Consider the following 15322-nt stretch of genomic DNA (forward strand, 5'->3'; position numbering starts at 1 on the left):
CCAGCCCATATCACCCCTCTTACCTGGACGACTGCCACAGCCTTGTAAAGCGGATGTCCACTCTTCCCCCTGTTCTGAATCCCTCCTGTCAGTTCTCACATACGTCAATCTCTTTGTCCCTCTGGGGTTCAGAGGATCCAGGTCCCTGCAGGCTTCCTCTTCCCATTTTGCTTCTTTCATTATGCTTACCATGATTTTATTTAAAAAAAAAAAATTTTTTTTTGAGACGGAGTTTCGCTCTGTCGCCCAGGCTGGAGTGCAGTGGCACGATCTCGGCTGACTGCAAGCTCTGCCTCCCGGGTCCATGCCATTCTCCTGCCTCAGCCTCCCGAGTAGCTGGGACTACAGGCGCCCGCCACCACACCTGGCTAATTTTTTATATTTTTAGTAGAGACAGGGTTTCACCATGTTAGCTAGGATGGTCTCGATCTCCTGACCTCATGATCCACTCGCCTCGGCCTCCCAAGCTGCTGGGATTATAGGCATGAGCTATGGTGCCTGGCCGTGTTACTGTATTTTATGTGTAGCCCAAAACAATTCTTCCAATGTGGCCCGGGGAAGTCAAAAGATTGGACATTCCTGCTTTAAACAACACAACGTAACAACTACTTCCAAAGTACTTACATGGTATTAGGTATCATAAATAATCTAGTGATGATTTAAAGGTATACAGGAGGATGTTCATAGGATGTATACAAATACAACACCATTTTGTATCAGGGACTTGAGCATCCACAGATTTTGGTATCAGCGGCAGACTGTGGATACCCAAAGAGGACTGTATAGCTGGCCTCGTTTTTGTTAACCTAAGACAATAGCACCACCTCGTGGCTCTTTGTCCCAGGCACAGACAAGCTGAGCCCGTGGAACAAAAATGAGCCTTTCACAGATGGCGAAGGGGAAACCTTGTCTCATGGCCAAGGCTGGGTCTGGAGCAGGGAGAAAAACCAAACATTCCAGGCTCAGACACGCTCATCTCCTTGAGAATAAGTTTGTTTCTGAGAAACTACTGTCCAAGCTGTCAGCCCCTAGAAGAGGGACAGAAAATGAAATCTCTCTCCTTGGGCCTCCTCCACCTGCAGAGCTGTGTTTTTGGGGCAGGGAACACTGTCTGTTCACAGTGGCTGGCAGGACAGTGAGGCTTTGGCCCTGTCACCCATAGAGGTTAAGGGCTGAGGGGAACATTGCTCTCAGCCACAGCCCTTCCTGCCTCTTGTTTTCCTTTGATGTCTGCAGAATGAAAAAGGGAAAACAGGCCAGGAGTGGGGGCTCACGCCTGTAATCCCAGCATTTTGGGATGCTGAGGCGGGTGGATCACGAGGTCAGGAGTTCAAGACCATCCTGGCCAAGATGACGAAACCCTGTCCCTACTAAAAATACAAAAATTAGCTGGGCATGGTGGTGTGCCTCTGTAATCCCAGCTACTTGGGAGGCTGAGGCAGGAGAATCACTTGAACCCGGGAGGTGGAGGTTGCAGTGAGCCGAGATTGTGCCACTGCACTCACTCCAGCCTGGGCAATAGAGCAAGACTCCATCTCAAAAAAAACACACAAAAAACAACAACAACAAAAAAAAAAAAAAAAGGAAAAGGGAAAACAAAATATAGGACTCTTTTTGTGATGGTCACAAAACAGTGGCAAATGTCAGCTCTGTGCAGTCCCCAATAAGAGTTTTGCACTGATGAAGCCATCAGCCATTGGAAACAGCAATTTGTCCTCAGAAAAGTAGTTGCAGGAGAGTCTATCAGACCTGAAAGTGAATGTGAGCACTCTTTTTACCTTCCTTCCCCAGAGTGAGAAATGATGGACAGGGATTTTTCTTTCCTGACTCAGTTTGCAGGCTTTTGGCCTGTGAGCTTGGGAAAGAACCCAGGTGAGGGGCAAAGGAGGTTGGCTCTGGGGATAGGTGGGCTTGCCTTCTAATCCCACTTCTGTCACTTGCTGACTGTGTGACCTTGGGCAAGTCACTGTCCTTTAAGTTTGAATATTATGCCTAGAGTATAATTTCTGGTATTTATCTTGCTTAGTGTTCTGTGAACTTCCTGGATCTGTGATTTAATTTGTTTTTAATTTTGGAAAATTTTCCGTCATTATTATTTCAAATACTCCTCCTGTTCCTTTCTTTCCTTATGATATTCCCATTATGTGTGTTACACCTTTTATAGTTATCCCAGTTCTTGGGACATATTCTGCTTTGTCTTTTTATTCCTTTTTCTCTTTGCACTTTTTTTTTTTTTTTTTGAGACGGAGTCTCGCTCTGTCGCCCAGGCTGGAGTGCAGTGGCGCAATCTCAGCTCACTGCAAGCTCCGCCTCCCGGGTTCACGCCATTCTCCTGCCTCAGCCTCTCCGAGTAGCTGGGACTACAGGCGCCCGCCACCACGCCCGGCTAAGTTTTTGTATTTTTTAGTAGAGACAGGGTTTCACCATGGTCTCGATCTCCTGACCTCGTGATCCGCCCGCCTCGGCCTCCCAAAGTGCTGGGATTACAAGCGTGAGCCACCGCGCCCAGCCTCACCTTTGTTTTTTTTTGAGACAGAGTTTCACCTTTGTTGCCCAGGCTGGAATGCAATGGCTCGATCTCAGCTCATTGCAACCTCCGCCTGCCAGGTTCAAGCAATTCTCCTGCCTCAGTCTCCCAAGTAGCTGGGATTACAGGCACACATCACCACACCTGGCTAATTTTTTTTTTTTTTTTTTAGTAGAGACGGGGTTTCACCATGTTGGCCAGGCTGGTCTCGAACTCCTGACCTCAGGTTATCCACCCACCTCAGCCTCCCAAAGTGCTGGGATTGCAGGCCTGAGCCACCCCGCCCAGCTGGCCAGGAATTTTCAAGTGCTTAGCAGGTTCAGGCTTTTCAAATCTTTAGGACATTTTCAAGATATAGTAAACAAATATGTTACTGCTGCACCACAGTGCAGAATTTTTTGAGACAGAGTCTCACTGTGTCACCCAGGCTGGAGTGCAGTGGTATGATCATAGTCCACTGCAGCCTTGAACTCCCAGGCTCAAGCGATCCTTCTGTCCTGCCTCAAACTCCCAAGCACCTGGGACTACAGGTGTGCACCACCATCCTAGTTAATTTTTTAATTTTTTTTAGAGATGGCGTCTTGATGTTGCCCCGGCTAGTCTTGAACTACTGGGCTCAAACAATCCTCCTGCCTCAGCCTCCCAAAGTGCTGGGATTACAGGCATGAAACTCTGTGCCTGGCCAACAGTGCACAACTGAGTCTGGAATTCAAGCTGAGAACGCATGCAGATTTCTATAGGATAATGGCGCAATTTCAAAGCAGTAAGACAAAGATTAGTTAAGAAACGGTGCCAGATAACTATTTTTCTCATAATTAACAGGTATTCAATGTGTACATCAAGGATCTGGATGTAACTGTGATAAAATATTAAAGAATAGGTGATTTTTAAAAAATATCTAGGCTAGGCCGGGCGCGGTGGCTCACGCCTGTAATCCCAGCACTTTGGGAGGCTGAGGCAGGCGGATCACAAGGTCGGGAGACCGAGATCATCCTGGCTAACATGGCAAAACCCCGTCTCTACTAAAAAAATACAAAAAAATTAGCCAGGCCTGGTGGCGGACGCCTGTACTTTCTTTCAGCTACTTGGGAGGCTGAGGCAGGAGAATGGCGTGAACCCAGCAGGCAGAGTTTGCAGTGAGCCGAAATCGCACCACTGCACTCCGGCCTGGGCAACAGAGCCAGACTCCATCTCAAAAAAACAACAACAAAAAAATCTAGGCTAGGCATGGTGGCTCACACCTGTAATCCCAGAAATTCGGGAGGCTGAGGTGGGATGATCGCTTGAGCTCAGGAGCTCAAGACCAGCCCAGGCAACATGGTGAAACCCCGTCTCCACAAAAAATACTAAAAAATTAGCCAAGGGTAGTGGCAGCACCTGCAGTTCCAGCTACTCTGGAGGCCGAAGTGGGAGGATTTCTTGAACCCAGGAGGTTGAAGTGGGAGGGTTTCTTTTTTTTTTTTCCATTAAGTTGTAGGAATTTATTTTAAATAACCTACAGTTGACCAACAGGGAATTCATGATAAAAATAGAGGATACTTGAGGAAAGATGTGGGAAATGGACTCTGCACACACACTAAACTAACAATGCCTCTAAAGCTAATGATTATAGCAAAAAATGTCTTCACATTACAATTCTGCTTTCTATGTTTTTTTTTCCCTTTTTTACACAATTACAAAAGAAAAAATAAAAGCCCTAAAATCTTGATTATTTTTCCTTTTTTTTTTTTGGACCAAATACTCATTTTCCTCTAAATTTATTGACCTGTGGAACTTTTATACAATAAAATCTTTCAAGTGAAAGATTAGGGTTAAAAAGAAAAAGATGATATCTTAAAGTACAGCGAATGCTCAGAACAAAGGATGATGGGAAAATGCTTTCAGTCACTGATTACTTCATTATGCTTAGACTCACTCGCCCTTTATCCCTCCCCAACCCCAATCTACATGATCTTTAAGATCAAGAAAAAGGTTTAAATATTTTAAAATAATTAAAAAGAAATACAAATTTACATTTAAAAAGGAAGACTCAAGTCAGGAAATATTTTCCCATCATGCTTTTCTGTGAACAGGTGTCTGAACCAAAACACTGCCAAAGCCACGACTGCTTCAAGTTTAATGAAAATTGATCCCCATGACAATAGGGTGACGACTCTAACAGATGCGCTGGGTTTTTTTGTTCTACTTAATTTTAAATTCCTGAAATGGGGGAGACGGGAGGGAGTTTAGGAATTTATTTATATTAAAATACAGAAATTATTGCAAAACCCCAACGTAAAAACACACCAATATAATCGGACTTTGCATACAGTAGCTAAGAGAATCCAAACATTTCAGTGAAACAGTGAATTTGCCTGGTAGAACGCTGACAAATTCCCATCCACTTGCCCTCTTGAAAATAAAAACAAAATTCAAAACAAATCATACAGCTAGAATTTTGATACCTGAAATATTTTTAAATAAGTTGTCCATAGGACAACTGGCTCAGCTCTCCCTTACGTTACTATCTCCAGGTTTATCTTTTCTCAAAGATGTTGGTTTGTTAAGACTTGTTGCCTCTCTCCCCCAGGCACGAGGGCAAGCGAGGCTCAGTCTATCTATTTTTCCCAAACCACACTGTTCCTTTTCACAGAACCCTGCCCCTTGAGACTGGTTAAAACTCGTAGTCTTCATCAGCCGTGCCATGGCAGGCAAACTTTTCCCCCTGAGTTTTGTTGTAAATCTTCTCAACTGGGATGCCTGGAAGTGGGAGGATTTCTTGAGCCCGTGAGGTTGAGGTTGCAGTGAGTAGAGATTGCATTGTTGCACTCCAGCCTGGGCAAAAGAGAGAGATCCCGTCTCAAAACACACACACACACACACGGCAAGGCCAAAAAGAATGACAGAAACGTGGAATAAATAGATGAAAAAGCAAATACAAGAGATAAGGTTTTTTATTTTATTTTTATTTAAGAAATACTGGAAAGCTTACCCATGACAGCGGATCCGCTTGTAGAGATCAGTGCTTACGAGATGAGTAAAGGTGCGTCTAGGTTTGAATCCAAGGACGGTCATAGCAGCTGCATTTAGTTACACCGGCCCCAGCAGGGAGTTGGTTAAAGCTACTAAGTGGTAATGGCCGCATCCTGGGGCTCCAAGTGCACATCGTTTTGTAAGGGCACCTGACAGATAAATCCCGGAATGGTTAATGGGTGAGACATGGTGAGGCAAGAAGGCAGGGCGAGCCAGCCCCACTCCCATCCCTGGGAGACTTCGCGGCATCTCTTGAGTCCGCCACCTGCAGCTCATCGTGGCCTCTTTCGGCCAGACGGAGGCGGCGCCAGAAGAGGCCGTGACCCCAGGGTTGAAACTGAATTGGGGCGGGGGCGACTCCTGCCTTCCTGAGGGTGTGGCACGTGTTGCGGGAGGCTGGGCTGGTCCGTGTATTTCCCCGGCCATTTTGGTGACTGGGGCGGGGCACGGGGCTGTGTGCCCAGAAAGGCAAGAGGCTCTCCCTCTTGGAAAAGGTGCTTTGCGCCTCTGAACTCGCGGAGATCAGCGCTGGGACGCTGCGGGGTTGGGACCAGGAACCCGAGGCCACAGAGCACCAGTGCATAGCGCACAGATCAGCCTAATTCTTGTGGAAGGAGGGCAGGTGAGCTGTGGGAGCGGAGTCCAAAGGGCCGAGGCAGGAGATGGTGGGCGGAGGTCCCGCTCAGGATGCGGGAGCTGAGGTTTAAGTGTGGAGTGGGAGGGTCTGGGGGCACCTGGGCTCCTTGCTGTGCTTGTGGGGATGCCTTGGAGGTGAGAAGAACCCAGTATTCAACTGACTCATACAGACAAGCATAGTAACTGCTAGTGTCTTGTGAGTCTCTGTGTGGAAGATAACCATAGTTTCCTTAAATTTCCAGAGAAGTTTGGCCGAGCACGGTGGTTCACGCCTGTAATCTCAGCACTTTGGGAGGCTGAGGAGGGTGGATCACCTGAGGTCAGGAGTTCGCAACCAGCCTAGCTAACGTGGTGAAACCCCGTCTCTACTAAAAATACAAAAATTAGCCAGGCGTGGTGGCGCGAGCCTGTAATCCCAGCTACTCAGGAGGCTGAGGCAGGACAATCGCTTGAGCCCGGGAGGCGGAGGTTGCAGTGAGCTGAGATTTCCCCGCTCTACTCCAGCCTGGGCAACAGAGTGAGACTCTGTCTCAAAATAAAAAACAAACAAACAAAACTAGCTGGGTGCGGTGGTGTGTGCCTCAGGAGGCTGAGGCAGGAGAATTGCTTGAGCCTGGGAGGCAGAGGTTGCAGTGAGCTGAGATTGCGCCACTGCACTCCAGCCTGGGCGACAGAGCAAGACTCCCTCTCAAAAAAAAAAAAAAACAAAAAAAAAAAAGTTCTACCAGGTCTCCTGTCTTTTATTACAGGATGCTTCTCTGCTGACTTGGGGGGCAGTCAGTCTTTTTGGTGTGATAGGAGAATGTGTGTCATTAGTAACCAGATGCTTTACTGGAAGTAATAGTAATGGGAAAAAAAAACATTACCAGGTGCTATGGTTTGGATATGGCTTGTCCCCACCAAAACTCAGGCTGAAATTTGATCCCCAATGTGGCAGCATTGGGAAGTGGGGCCTACTGGGAGGTGTTTGGGCCCTGGGGGTGGAATCCTTATGAATAGGTTAATTCCCTGCCTTGGAGGTGAGTGAGTTGGATTAGTGCCTGCTTGAGCTGGTTGTTAGAGTCCGGCTTCCTCAGTTTCTCTCGTTTCCCTTCTTGCCGTGTGGTCTTTGTCCACACCTCTCCCCCACTTCTGCTTTTTCTACCATGAGTTGAAGCAGCATGAGACCCTCACCAGATGGGCTGCCCAGTCTTGGACTTTCCAGCCACCAGAATGATGAGCCAAACACACCTCTTCCTTTATAAATTACCCAGCCTCAGATATTCTGTTGTAGCAACACTAAAGAGAGTAAGACACCAGGCAACTCCACAGAGATGTCTGATGTAACTGTGTTCTTCAGGGTCATCACCTTCAGGACCACAATGCCTGGTAGGGCAAGGACTCGCGCCCGAGGCAGAGCCCGCCGCAGGGAGAGCTACCAACAAGAGGCACCTGGGGGACCCAGAGCACCTGGATCAGCTACAGTGAGCCATGTAATGTTGTTTCCTTTCTGCAAGAGATACGTGCCTGTACTGAAAAGAACATAGAGTTGGTTGTTGAGCGAAGCTAGTTCAGGTATAGTGCTAAGTGAGGACTAATAAAAGTTCTTAAGCAAAGTCAGGCTGTATAGATGGCAGCATGGGGAGGCTTTATCTACTCGGATGTAGTCTCTACTGCTTTCTTCTCACATTTTCACACGTGCAAGCAGACTGACTTTCAGCCCAAAGTGGATGCAAAGGTTTCTAGATTTCTTGGCTTCAGCCAATGACTTCTCTTTGGAAGTGACCCAAAATGAGCAACTTCCTGAAGGTACTGGCATAGCCTGAGTTAGATAAGAGTTTCCAGTCTTGTTGAAAACTTGTTATGCCTGCTCTGTTTTGTCTTCTCTCACTGCATATCCTCTTTGCATTCACACAGCAGGCTCCATAGTGGCGCTGAGGGGCCCCACCTGACAACCTCCAGGGGGACCCTATACTGCATGGAAGTAGCATGACGCCTTCCAGGTCCACTTATTCTGCTGTGTGATTTTTGCTCCTCTCCTTCTCCCAAGCCCTCCAACCTCAATTCCTCCTCCTGGTCCTAATTCTCAGTTTTCATCATAGACTTCTGTGCCACTGAGACAGACAGAGCATCCAATGAGAGTGTCAGTGGCTCCCCGTCTTGTCTCCTCACTCATGAGCATCCGAACCCATAGTCCAACCCCTCACCGGAGATCCTAGGGCACCATCTTTGTTCCTACCTAAAGCAAATATCTCTACTTAGCCTCTTAGCCAGTCCTCTGTCTAGGGCACGTCTCCTGCAGCTTTCCTTTCTGTCTCCCAAGTCAGCAGGTGTGTGTTCTCCTAAATCATTCCCATCTGTCTACAGACTCACTGAGTTCACTCCCATTCATCAAGAAACCTTCCCTGGGCCCTTCCACTCTGCCAGATTCACAGGGCAGCTCTCCTCAGACTTGCCCCTTCACATTTAGTTGGCACAATTGAGACCTCTTTTCTCCTGATCAACTCCCTCCGCTTGGCGTTTAGGTTACCTCCTTCATCACTGACCACCCCGCTTGCTCTCCTTTGTGGAGTTCACCTCTATGGCCTCTTGATATTGCCAAGACCCAGCCCTTGAGCCTCATCTTTTTTCTCCATATTCTCACTCCCTTGGTGAAGTTATCCAGTCAAAATGCTTTCTGGTGTGTGGACAGGTCCCCACATTTATCTCTTTGGCCAGAACCCCTCCTGCACCACCTAACACCCCCACAGGTGTCCATGGACACTTCACGCTCCCAACCTGCCCTCCCTAACATGCCATACCCACCTCATCAGAAGGACTTCCATTCTTCTGTTTGCTCAGGCCAAAAGGCTGTGGTTTCATCCTATCTCCATGACCTCAAGCCCTTCTCAAAAACAACCACAGGGTTGCTTTCTCTAATTTTTTTCCTCATAAACTAATGTAGTATCAGACAATTTCTCACCACCCCTATCCCTGCCTTCTGGCCCAAACAGTCCACATCCCTTGCTATTTCATTGTCTCTCAGCCTGTTCCCAACACGGAACCTGACAAGTTCATGTTGTTCGTCTGCCTGGTAACCTGTCACAGCATTTTTTTTTTTTTTTTTTTTTTTGAGACAGAGTTTCGCTCTTCTTGCCCAGGCTGGAGTGCAATGGCGTGATCTCGGCTCACTGCAACCTCTGCCTCCTGGGTTCAAGTGATTCTCCTGCCTCAGCCTCCCGAGTAGCTGGGATTACAGGCATGCGCCACCATGCCCAGCTAAGTTTTGTGTTTTTAGTAGAGACGGGTTTCTCCATGTTGGACTTGAACTCCCGACCTCAGGTGATCTGCCTGCCTCAGCCTCCCAAAGTGCTGGGATTACAGGCGTGAGCCACTGTGCCTGGCCTCTGTCACAACTCTCATTTTATCAGTCAGAAGCAATTTCCTTAAAATGACCTCCTTGCCTTCATCTCACTGACATCTTACCCTTTTCTTCCAGCCACACTGGCTGCCTCATTCTTCCTTGAACGTTCCCAACTGCAGAACTCTGCTCTTTTTCTTCCACTGCTGGCTTGGGTAACTTTGCTAATTCACTCAAAGTCTTGGGTTCAGTGTCACTTTCTCACTGAGGCCCTCCTTTGCCCCCATCAGCTAGTGAAACCTGCCCCTTCACTCCCCACCTTCCCAATAATTCCCAATAATTCCTGATTCTCCTCGGTTTGTTTTGTTCTTTGTTTTTTTCCTTACTAATTACCACACAAGGTGCTATGTATGTTGCTTATTACAACTTAGTTTCTGTCACTGGAATGTGAGCTTTGCAGAGGAAGTTCCTTTGCCTTGTGCCCTGAGAGTGCCATTTGGAGGGAGAATGAACACAGTGGGGCACTGCTCATTATTTCTATTTCCAAAAACATGCAGACCCAGGAGCCCGCTCAGTTGCAGTCGACACCCCGGCCGCTGTGGGAGGAAGTCCCAGTGGTTAGACCTCTGCAGCCAAGAGGAGCAGAAGGAGGAGGAAGAGGAGGAGCACAGTCTCAAGGTGAAAGGAAGCAAGAAGGACATGAGGGGCAGGGAATGCTTCATGTGTGAAGGACTACCACAGCGGTAGAAGGTTCTAGATAGCCTCAGGACTCCCATGAGGTTTGGTGGGATGGGAAGTGTGTGCAGCTTGCAACTGTCTCTCTTTGTGCAGTGAATTATCTGATGGTGTTTTCTTCGCCTTATGTCTTAACTTGTGGAAGAGAGATGGAGGTCACTGTTTATTGGCCAGTTCAACATAATTGCTTTTCAAATTTAGATGACACATTTGCAGATGCTAACTCTAAGTTAACTTAATGGAATTCTAAGAACACCATTTTCTTGCCTCTTTAAATTGTGGCATTAACAGGTTGAAGCTGTTACCTGCATTGCAGGCTGACAGGTTATCCTCATTTATATAAGCACTCATGCACACAGGCTCAGATATTGTCATTTGCTAAGGATTTGGCTAATGTGATTCAACTCAGTCTGGATTCTCCTCTTTGCTTTCTATAGCAAAATAGCTTGTGATGAGTCAAAACTTGAAACACTAAAAAAGAATTGTGTTATAGATAAATATTAACAAATGGATACAAAATCCAGAACCTATAAAATGAGCTTATACATTTGAATAAATTAAAACACATTTTTAATAATCAGATCCTATCTGAAGGGTTGTTATTAAATAGTCTGTGTAAATTACATGGACCGGGTGCGGTGGCTCACATCAGCACATTGGGAGGAATGGGTGGATCACTTGAGGCCAGAAGTTCAAGACCAGACTGGCCAACATGGCAAAATCCCATCTTTACCAAAAATATACAAATTAGCCGGGCATGGTGGTATGCGCCTGTAGTCCCAGCTACTCAGGAGGCTGAGGCAGGAGAATCACTTGAACCTGGGAGGCAGAAGTTCCAGTGAGCTGAGACACTGCCACTGCACTGCAGCCTGGGTGACAGAGTTAGACTCCGTCTCAAAAAATAAAAGTACATGGCTTGTAGCGTGTGCCAAGGTGCCAAGCTAGGATACCTGTTTTCTTTTGCTGACATTTTAGTATGATGAATTCGATTGCTGGATGTGTCAGGAACTAGCTGGGAGTTTGATAAAATTGTTTCAAATTTTATGTGTAAAATGTAGTTAGTCTGTCACAGAAATGGAGACACTTACTTTGTAAGATCATCATAAACTAAAAACTAGACTCCAGAAGTAAAATTTTGAGGAAAACTACTGTTGTAACCCAAGGCACAGACGTCTTGGCCATTCAAGGGTACAGGATTCACAATAACGTGTGCGTATTCCTTCAGGATGCCTCTCGTCACTGAAAGACCGCCTTGTGCTATCATTTAAATGTTTTAACTTTGTAGAATAGCTACATCGATATGAACCTTAGAATGTAAGTTAAAATAGTGTGATCCTTTCCTAGTTGCTCTTAATAGAAAGGATAGATCAGTTTTGTATTAAAAGCCAGTTTTATAGATTTTTTAAATGACTGACTTATTTGGCATTTTATGGTGCCCACTAGGGGGCAGTGTAGCGCCAGGAGATAGGCTTAAAGACAGAACCAAGGTTTCTAGAATCTTGTACCGTGAACAAATACCCAAAGAAATGGGGCAAATATGTAGCAGGAATGAATAAAGTGCTGAGGCAACCACGGATGTGAACTGGGGACTCCTTGGGAAAGGTTTCTGGGTAAGGTTACGCTTTTGTGGCAACATATCACGAAATGTGTTTTGGAACTTTGGGTGGCATCTTTTCTACCTCCCAACAAGCTTATGCTGGGTGTTAATACTGTCTTTTCTATTCTCCCCTTTTTATTGTTTAAACTTCTGGCATTTACATTTACGCAGGGGTGAAGGAACCTGGACCTGAGGCTGGGTTGCATACAGCGCCCTTGCAGGAAAGGAGGATTGGTGGAGTTTTTCAGGACCTGGTGGTGAACACCAGGAGAGATATGATGCATGTTAAAGACTCAAAAACAGGTATGTTGGTCTAGAACTCAATGTTTACAGACCTGTTCATTTTTAACTTTTTTTTTTTTTTCCATTGAGAGGCAAGATCCTGCTCTGTCACCCAGGCTGGAATACAGTGATGCTCACTTTAGCCTCGAACTCCTGGGCTCAGCTGATCCTGAGCTGATCCCAGCTCAAGTAGCTGGGACTACAAGTGGGCACCACCATGCCCGAATGTGTGTGTGTGTGTGTGTGTGTGTGTGTGTGTGTGTGTGTGTATAACATATACATATTTAATATATATGTAAATTTTGTAGAGACACAGTCTTGCTGGTCTAGAACTGGCCCAAGCCATCCTCATACCTGGGCCTTCCAAACTGCTGAGATTACAGGAATGAGCTACCACACCTGGCCCATTTTAAACTTTTGATAAAAACTTTAATAGATTCTGGAAAGCTTCTGCCATCACTGTAAGTAGAGGTGCCTCCCACCTTGCCCAAGCTGGTCTGGAACTCCTGGCCCAAACCATCCTCCCACCTAGGCCTCCCAAAGGGCTGGGATTATAGGTGTGAGCCACCGTGCCCTGGCCTGCACTGAGACTTTTTTTTTAATTAAATATTATTACATAGGGTGGCGTTTTCTCTCCTTTTGGAAACCACAAAGGTTCTAATTTTCAATCTATTCAATATCTTAAACTTCCTAAATGTATGCTTGCATAAGGGCTCATTGAATTGATAGGCATTCTGGACATCAGGTGCATTACAAATGTCATTTATCTCTTTGTCTGACCTAACTGTGGCTTTTCTTCTTCTTTTTTTTTTTTTGAGACAGAGTTTAGCTCTTGTTGCCCAGGTTGGAGGGCAATGGTGTGATCTCAGCTCACTGCAACCTTTGCCTCCTGGGTGGGTTCAAGTGATTCTCCTGTCTCAGCCTCCTGAGTAGCTGAGATTATAGGCACCTGCCACTGTGCCCAGCTAACTTTTTGTATTTTTTTTTTTTTTTGAGACAGTCTCGCTCTGTCACCCAGGCTGGAGTGCAGTGGCACAATCTTGGCTCACTGCAAGCTCCGCCTCTCGGGTTCTCGCCATTCTCCTGCCTCAGCCTCTCCGAGTAGCTGGGACTACAGGCGCCCACCACCACGCCCGGCTAATTTTTTGTATTTTTAGTAGAGACGGGGTTTCACTGTGGTCTCGATCTCCTGACCTCGTGATCCGCCCGCCTCGGCCTCCCAAAGTGCTGGGATTACAAGCGTGAGCCACCGCGCCCGGCCAACTTTTTGTATTTTTAGTAGATACGGGGTCACCATGTTGGCCAGGCAGGTCTGGAACTCCTGATCTCAGGTGATCTACCCGCCTTGGCCTCCCAGAGTGCTGGGATTAGAGGCATGAGACACCGTGACCAGCCCTAACTTTGGCTTTTAATATTGTAGTGTCCAAACTGTTTGTTTTGGGCCCAATCAGTCTGTTTCTTTATTGTCACGTGGCTCAATTTTTCAGGTTCAGAGGGTACAGTGGTACAGCTACTCGCCAACCACTTCCGAGTGCTATCTCGTCCTCAGTGGGTTGCATATAAATACAACGTTGACTACAAACCAGACATAGAAGATGGAAATCTCCGCACAATTTTACTTGATCAACATAGAAGGAAATTTGGAGAGCGCCATATATTTGATGGAAACTCTTTATTATTATCTCGGCTACTAAAAGAGCGGGTTAAGTAATGTTATTTCACATTTTCCTGTGTTCTTTTTCACTTTGTTATAATAAAACACCTATTGTTTTCGTGCAGTTGTTTGTTGAGACGTCCCAAGGCTCTCTTGCCTATATGACTTGTGAAGCCTACATGCCATGTTTGGTTATCACTGATATTCAATAATGCCTCTAATTTTAATGCTTAAATGAAATTTAATAGCACATTGTGGCTCAAAAATGCTGACAAACTTTGGATACTTTTTTTAATTCTATTTGTTTCCTTCGAAACTTCAGCCCTCCCCTCCTAGCAGAAAAAAAAATTAGAGAACTTATTTTCTTTAAATTTTTATATTAACTGAAAAATTAAATTGCTTTCAGGAGCTCAAGTAAAATATTTCGACTTAAATATTTAATTCCAACTCTTCACTCTTGTGAATCATGTTTTCTACATGCACGTACTTTTGTGGGAAAGCCTGCTCCATCACGATGGTGTGTTGGATAGCCAGGTGACATGGTGATTTGCCATGCAATGAAGCTTAGTTTTTTGGAAGAATATCTGGACATCTTTTTGTTTTTTAATCTCAGAGAGTGGAATGGTTGAGCACAACCAAAGACAAAAAAATTGTGAAGATTACAGTTGAGTTTTCCAAAGAACTCACGCCCACGTCGCCAGATTGCCTACGCTATTACAACGTTCTCTTTAGAAGGTATGTTACCGGGGTTGAGTTTCTTTGGTATTCATTCGGTTGTTTTACTGTGTAGTGGTGTGAAACCAGCCATTTGCTTCTAGCACTTTGTGTTCTTCATACTCCTCATGTATTAAGAGAGTGAAGGGTCTTGCAGACGAAATGATACTTGAGGCTCAACTAGAATATGCAAGTTCAGTGGCTTATCCTCAATGTTCTTCTCCTGGCCTATCCCCGCTCTTTGTCTCATACCTGCCTAGAAAGAGTAATAGACATCAGCTATGCACATCTGTGTATGTCTCTGTAGCAAATGCATTTTTTATTCTGTGGTCACTACAATGACAAAATACAGAAAGTTAAAATTTGAAAGACAGAGTTTGAGGCTGGGAGTGGTGGCTCACGCCTATAATCCCAGCACTTTGGGAGGCTGAGGCGGGTGGATCATTTGAGGTCAGGAGTTCCAGACCAGCCTGGCCAACATGGTGAAACCTTGCCTCTACTAAAAATACAAAAATTAGCCAGGCATGGTGGCAGGTGCCTGTGGTTTCAGCTACTTGAGAGGCTGAGGCAGGAGAATTGCTTGGTCCCAGGAGGTGGAGGTTGCAGTGAGCAGAGATTGTGTCACTGCACTCCAGCCTGGGCGACAGAGCGAGACTCTGTCTCAAAAAAAGGCACAGTTTGAAAAAGAGACCTTAGTTCAGTTTTGAGAATGAAGAACATTTTGGTAATCCTTCTACAATATTATGTTTATAAGGAGACGGAACAATCGAGGTTAAATGAACCTTAATATCCACCTCATAATGTAACTTAGTTAACAAGTACTTTGTGTTCATTGATAATATAAAC

General features: G+C 45.8%; 2 protein-coding genes across 2 annotated transcripts in view; both read left to right on the top strand.

Moving 5' to 3' along the window:
* Positions 1-15322, top strand: part of CRYBB2 (crystallin beta B2) — a 679427-nt gene that overhangs the window by 490627 nt on the left and 173478 nt on the right. The window lies entirely within an intron of this gene.
* Positions 1-15322, top strand: part of PIWIL3 (piwi like RNA-mediated gene silencing 3) — a 107730-nt gene that overhangs the window by 55113 nt on the left and 37295 nt on the right. The window contains exons 2-6 of the mRNA XM_032139563.2: positions 7515-7638; positions 10052-10172; positions 11998-12129; positions 13596-13810; positions 14376-14497. Coding sequence (XP_031995454.2) covers positions 7515-7638; positions 10052-10172; positions 11998-12129; positions 13596-13810; positions 14376-14497 — 714 coding nt within the window. The remainder of the gene's footprint in view (positions 1-7514; positions 7639-10051; positions 10173-11997; positions 12130-13595; positions 13811-14375; positions 14498-15322) is intronic.

This window comes from Hylobates moloch, unplaced genomic scaffold (genome assembly GCF_009828535.3).
Source record: "Hylobates moloch isolate HMO894 unplaced genomic scaffold, HMol_V3 SCAFFOLD_19, whole genome shotgun sequence".
Classification (NCBI taxonomy): domain Eukaryota; kingdom Metazoa; phylum Chordata; class Mammalia; order Primates; family Hylobatidae; genus Hylobates; species Hylobates moloch.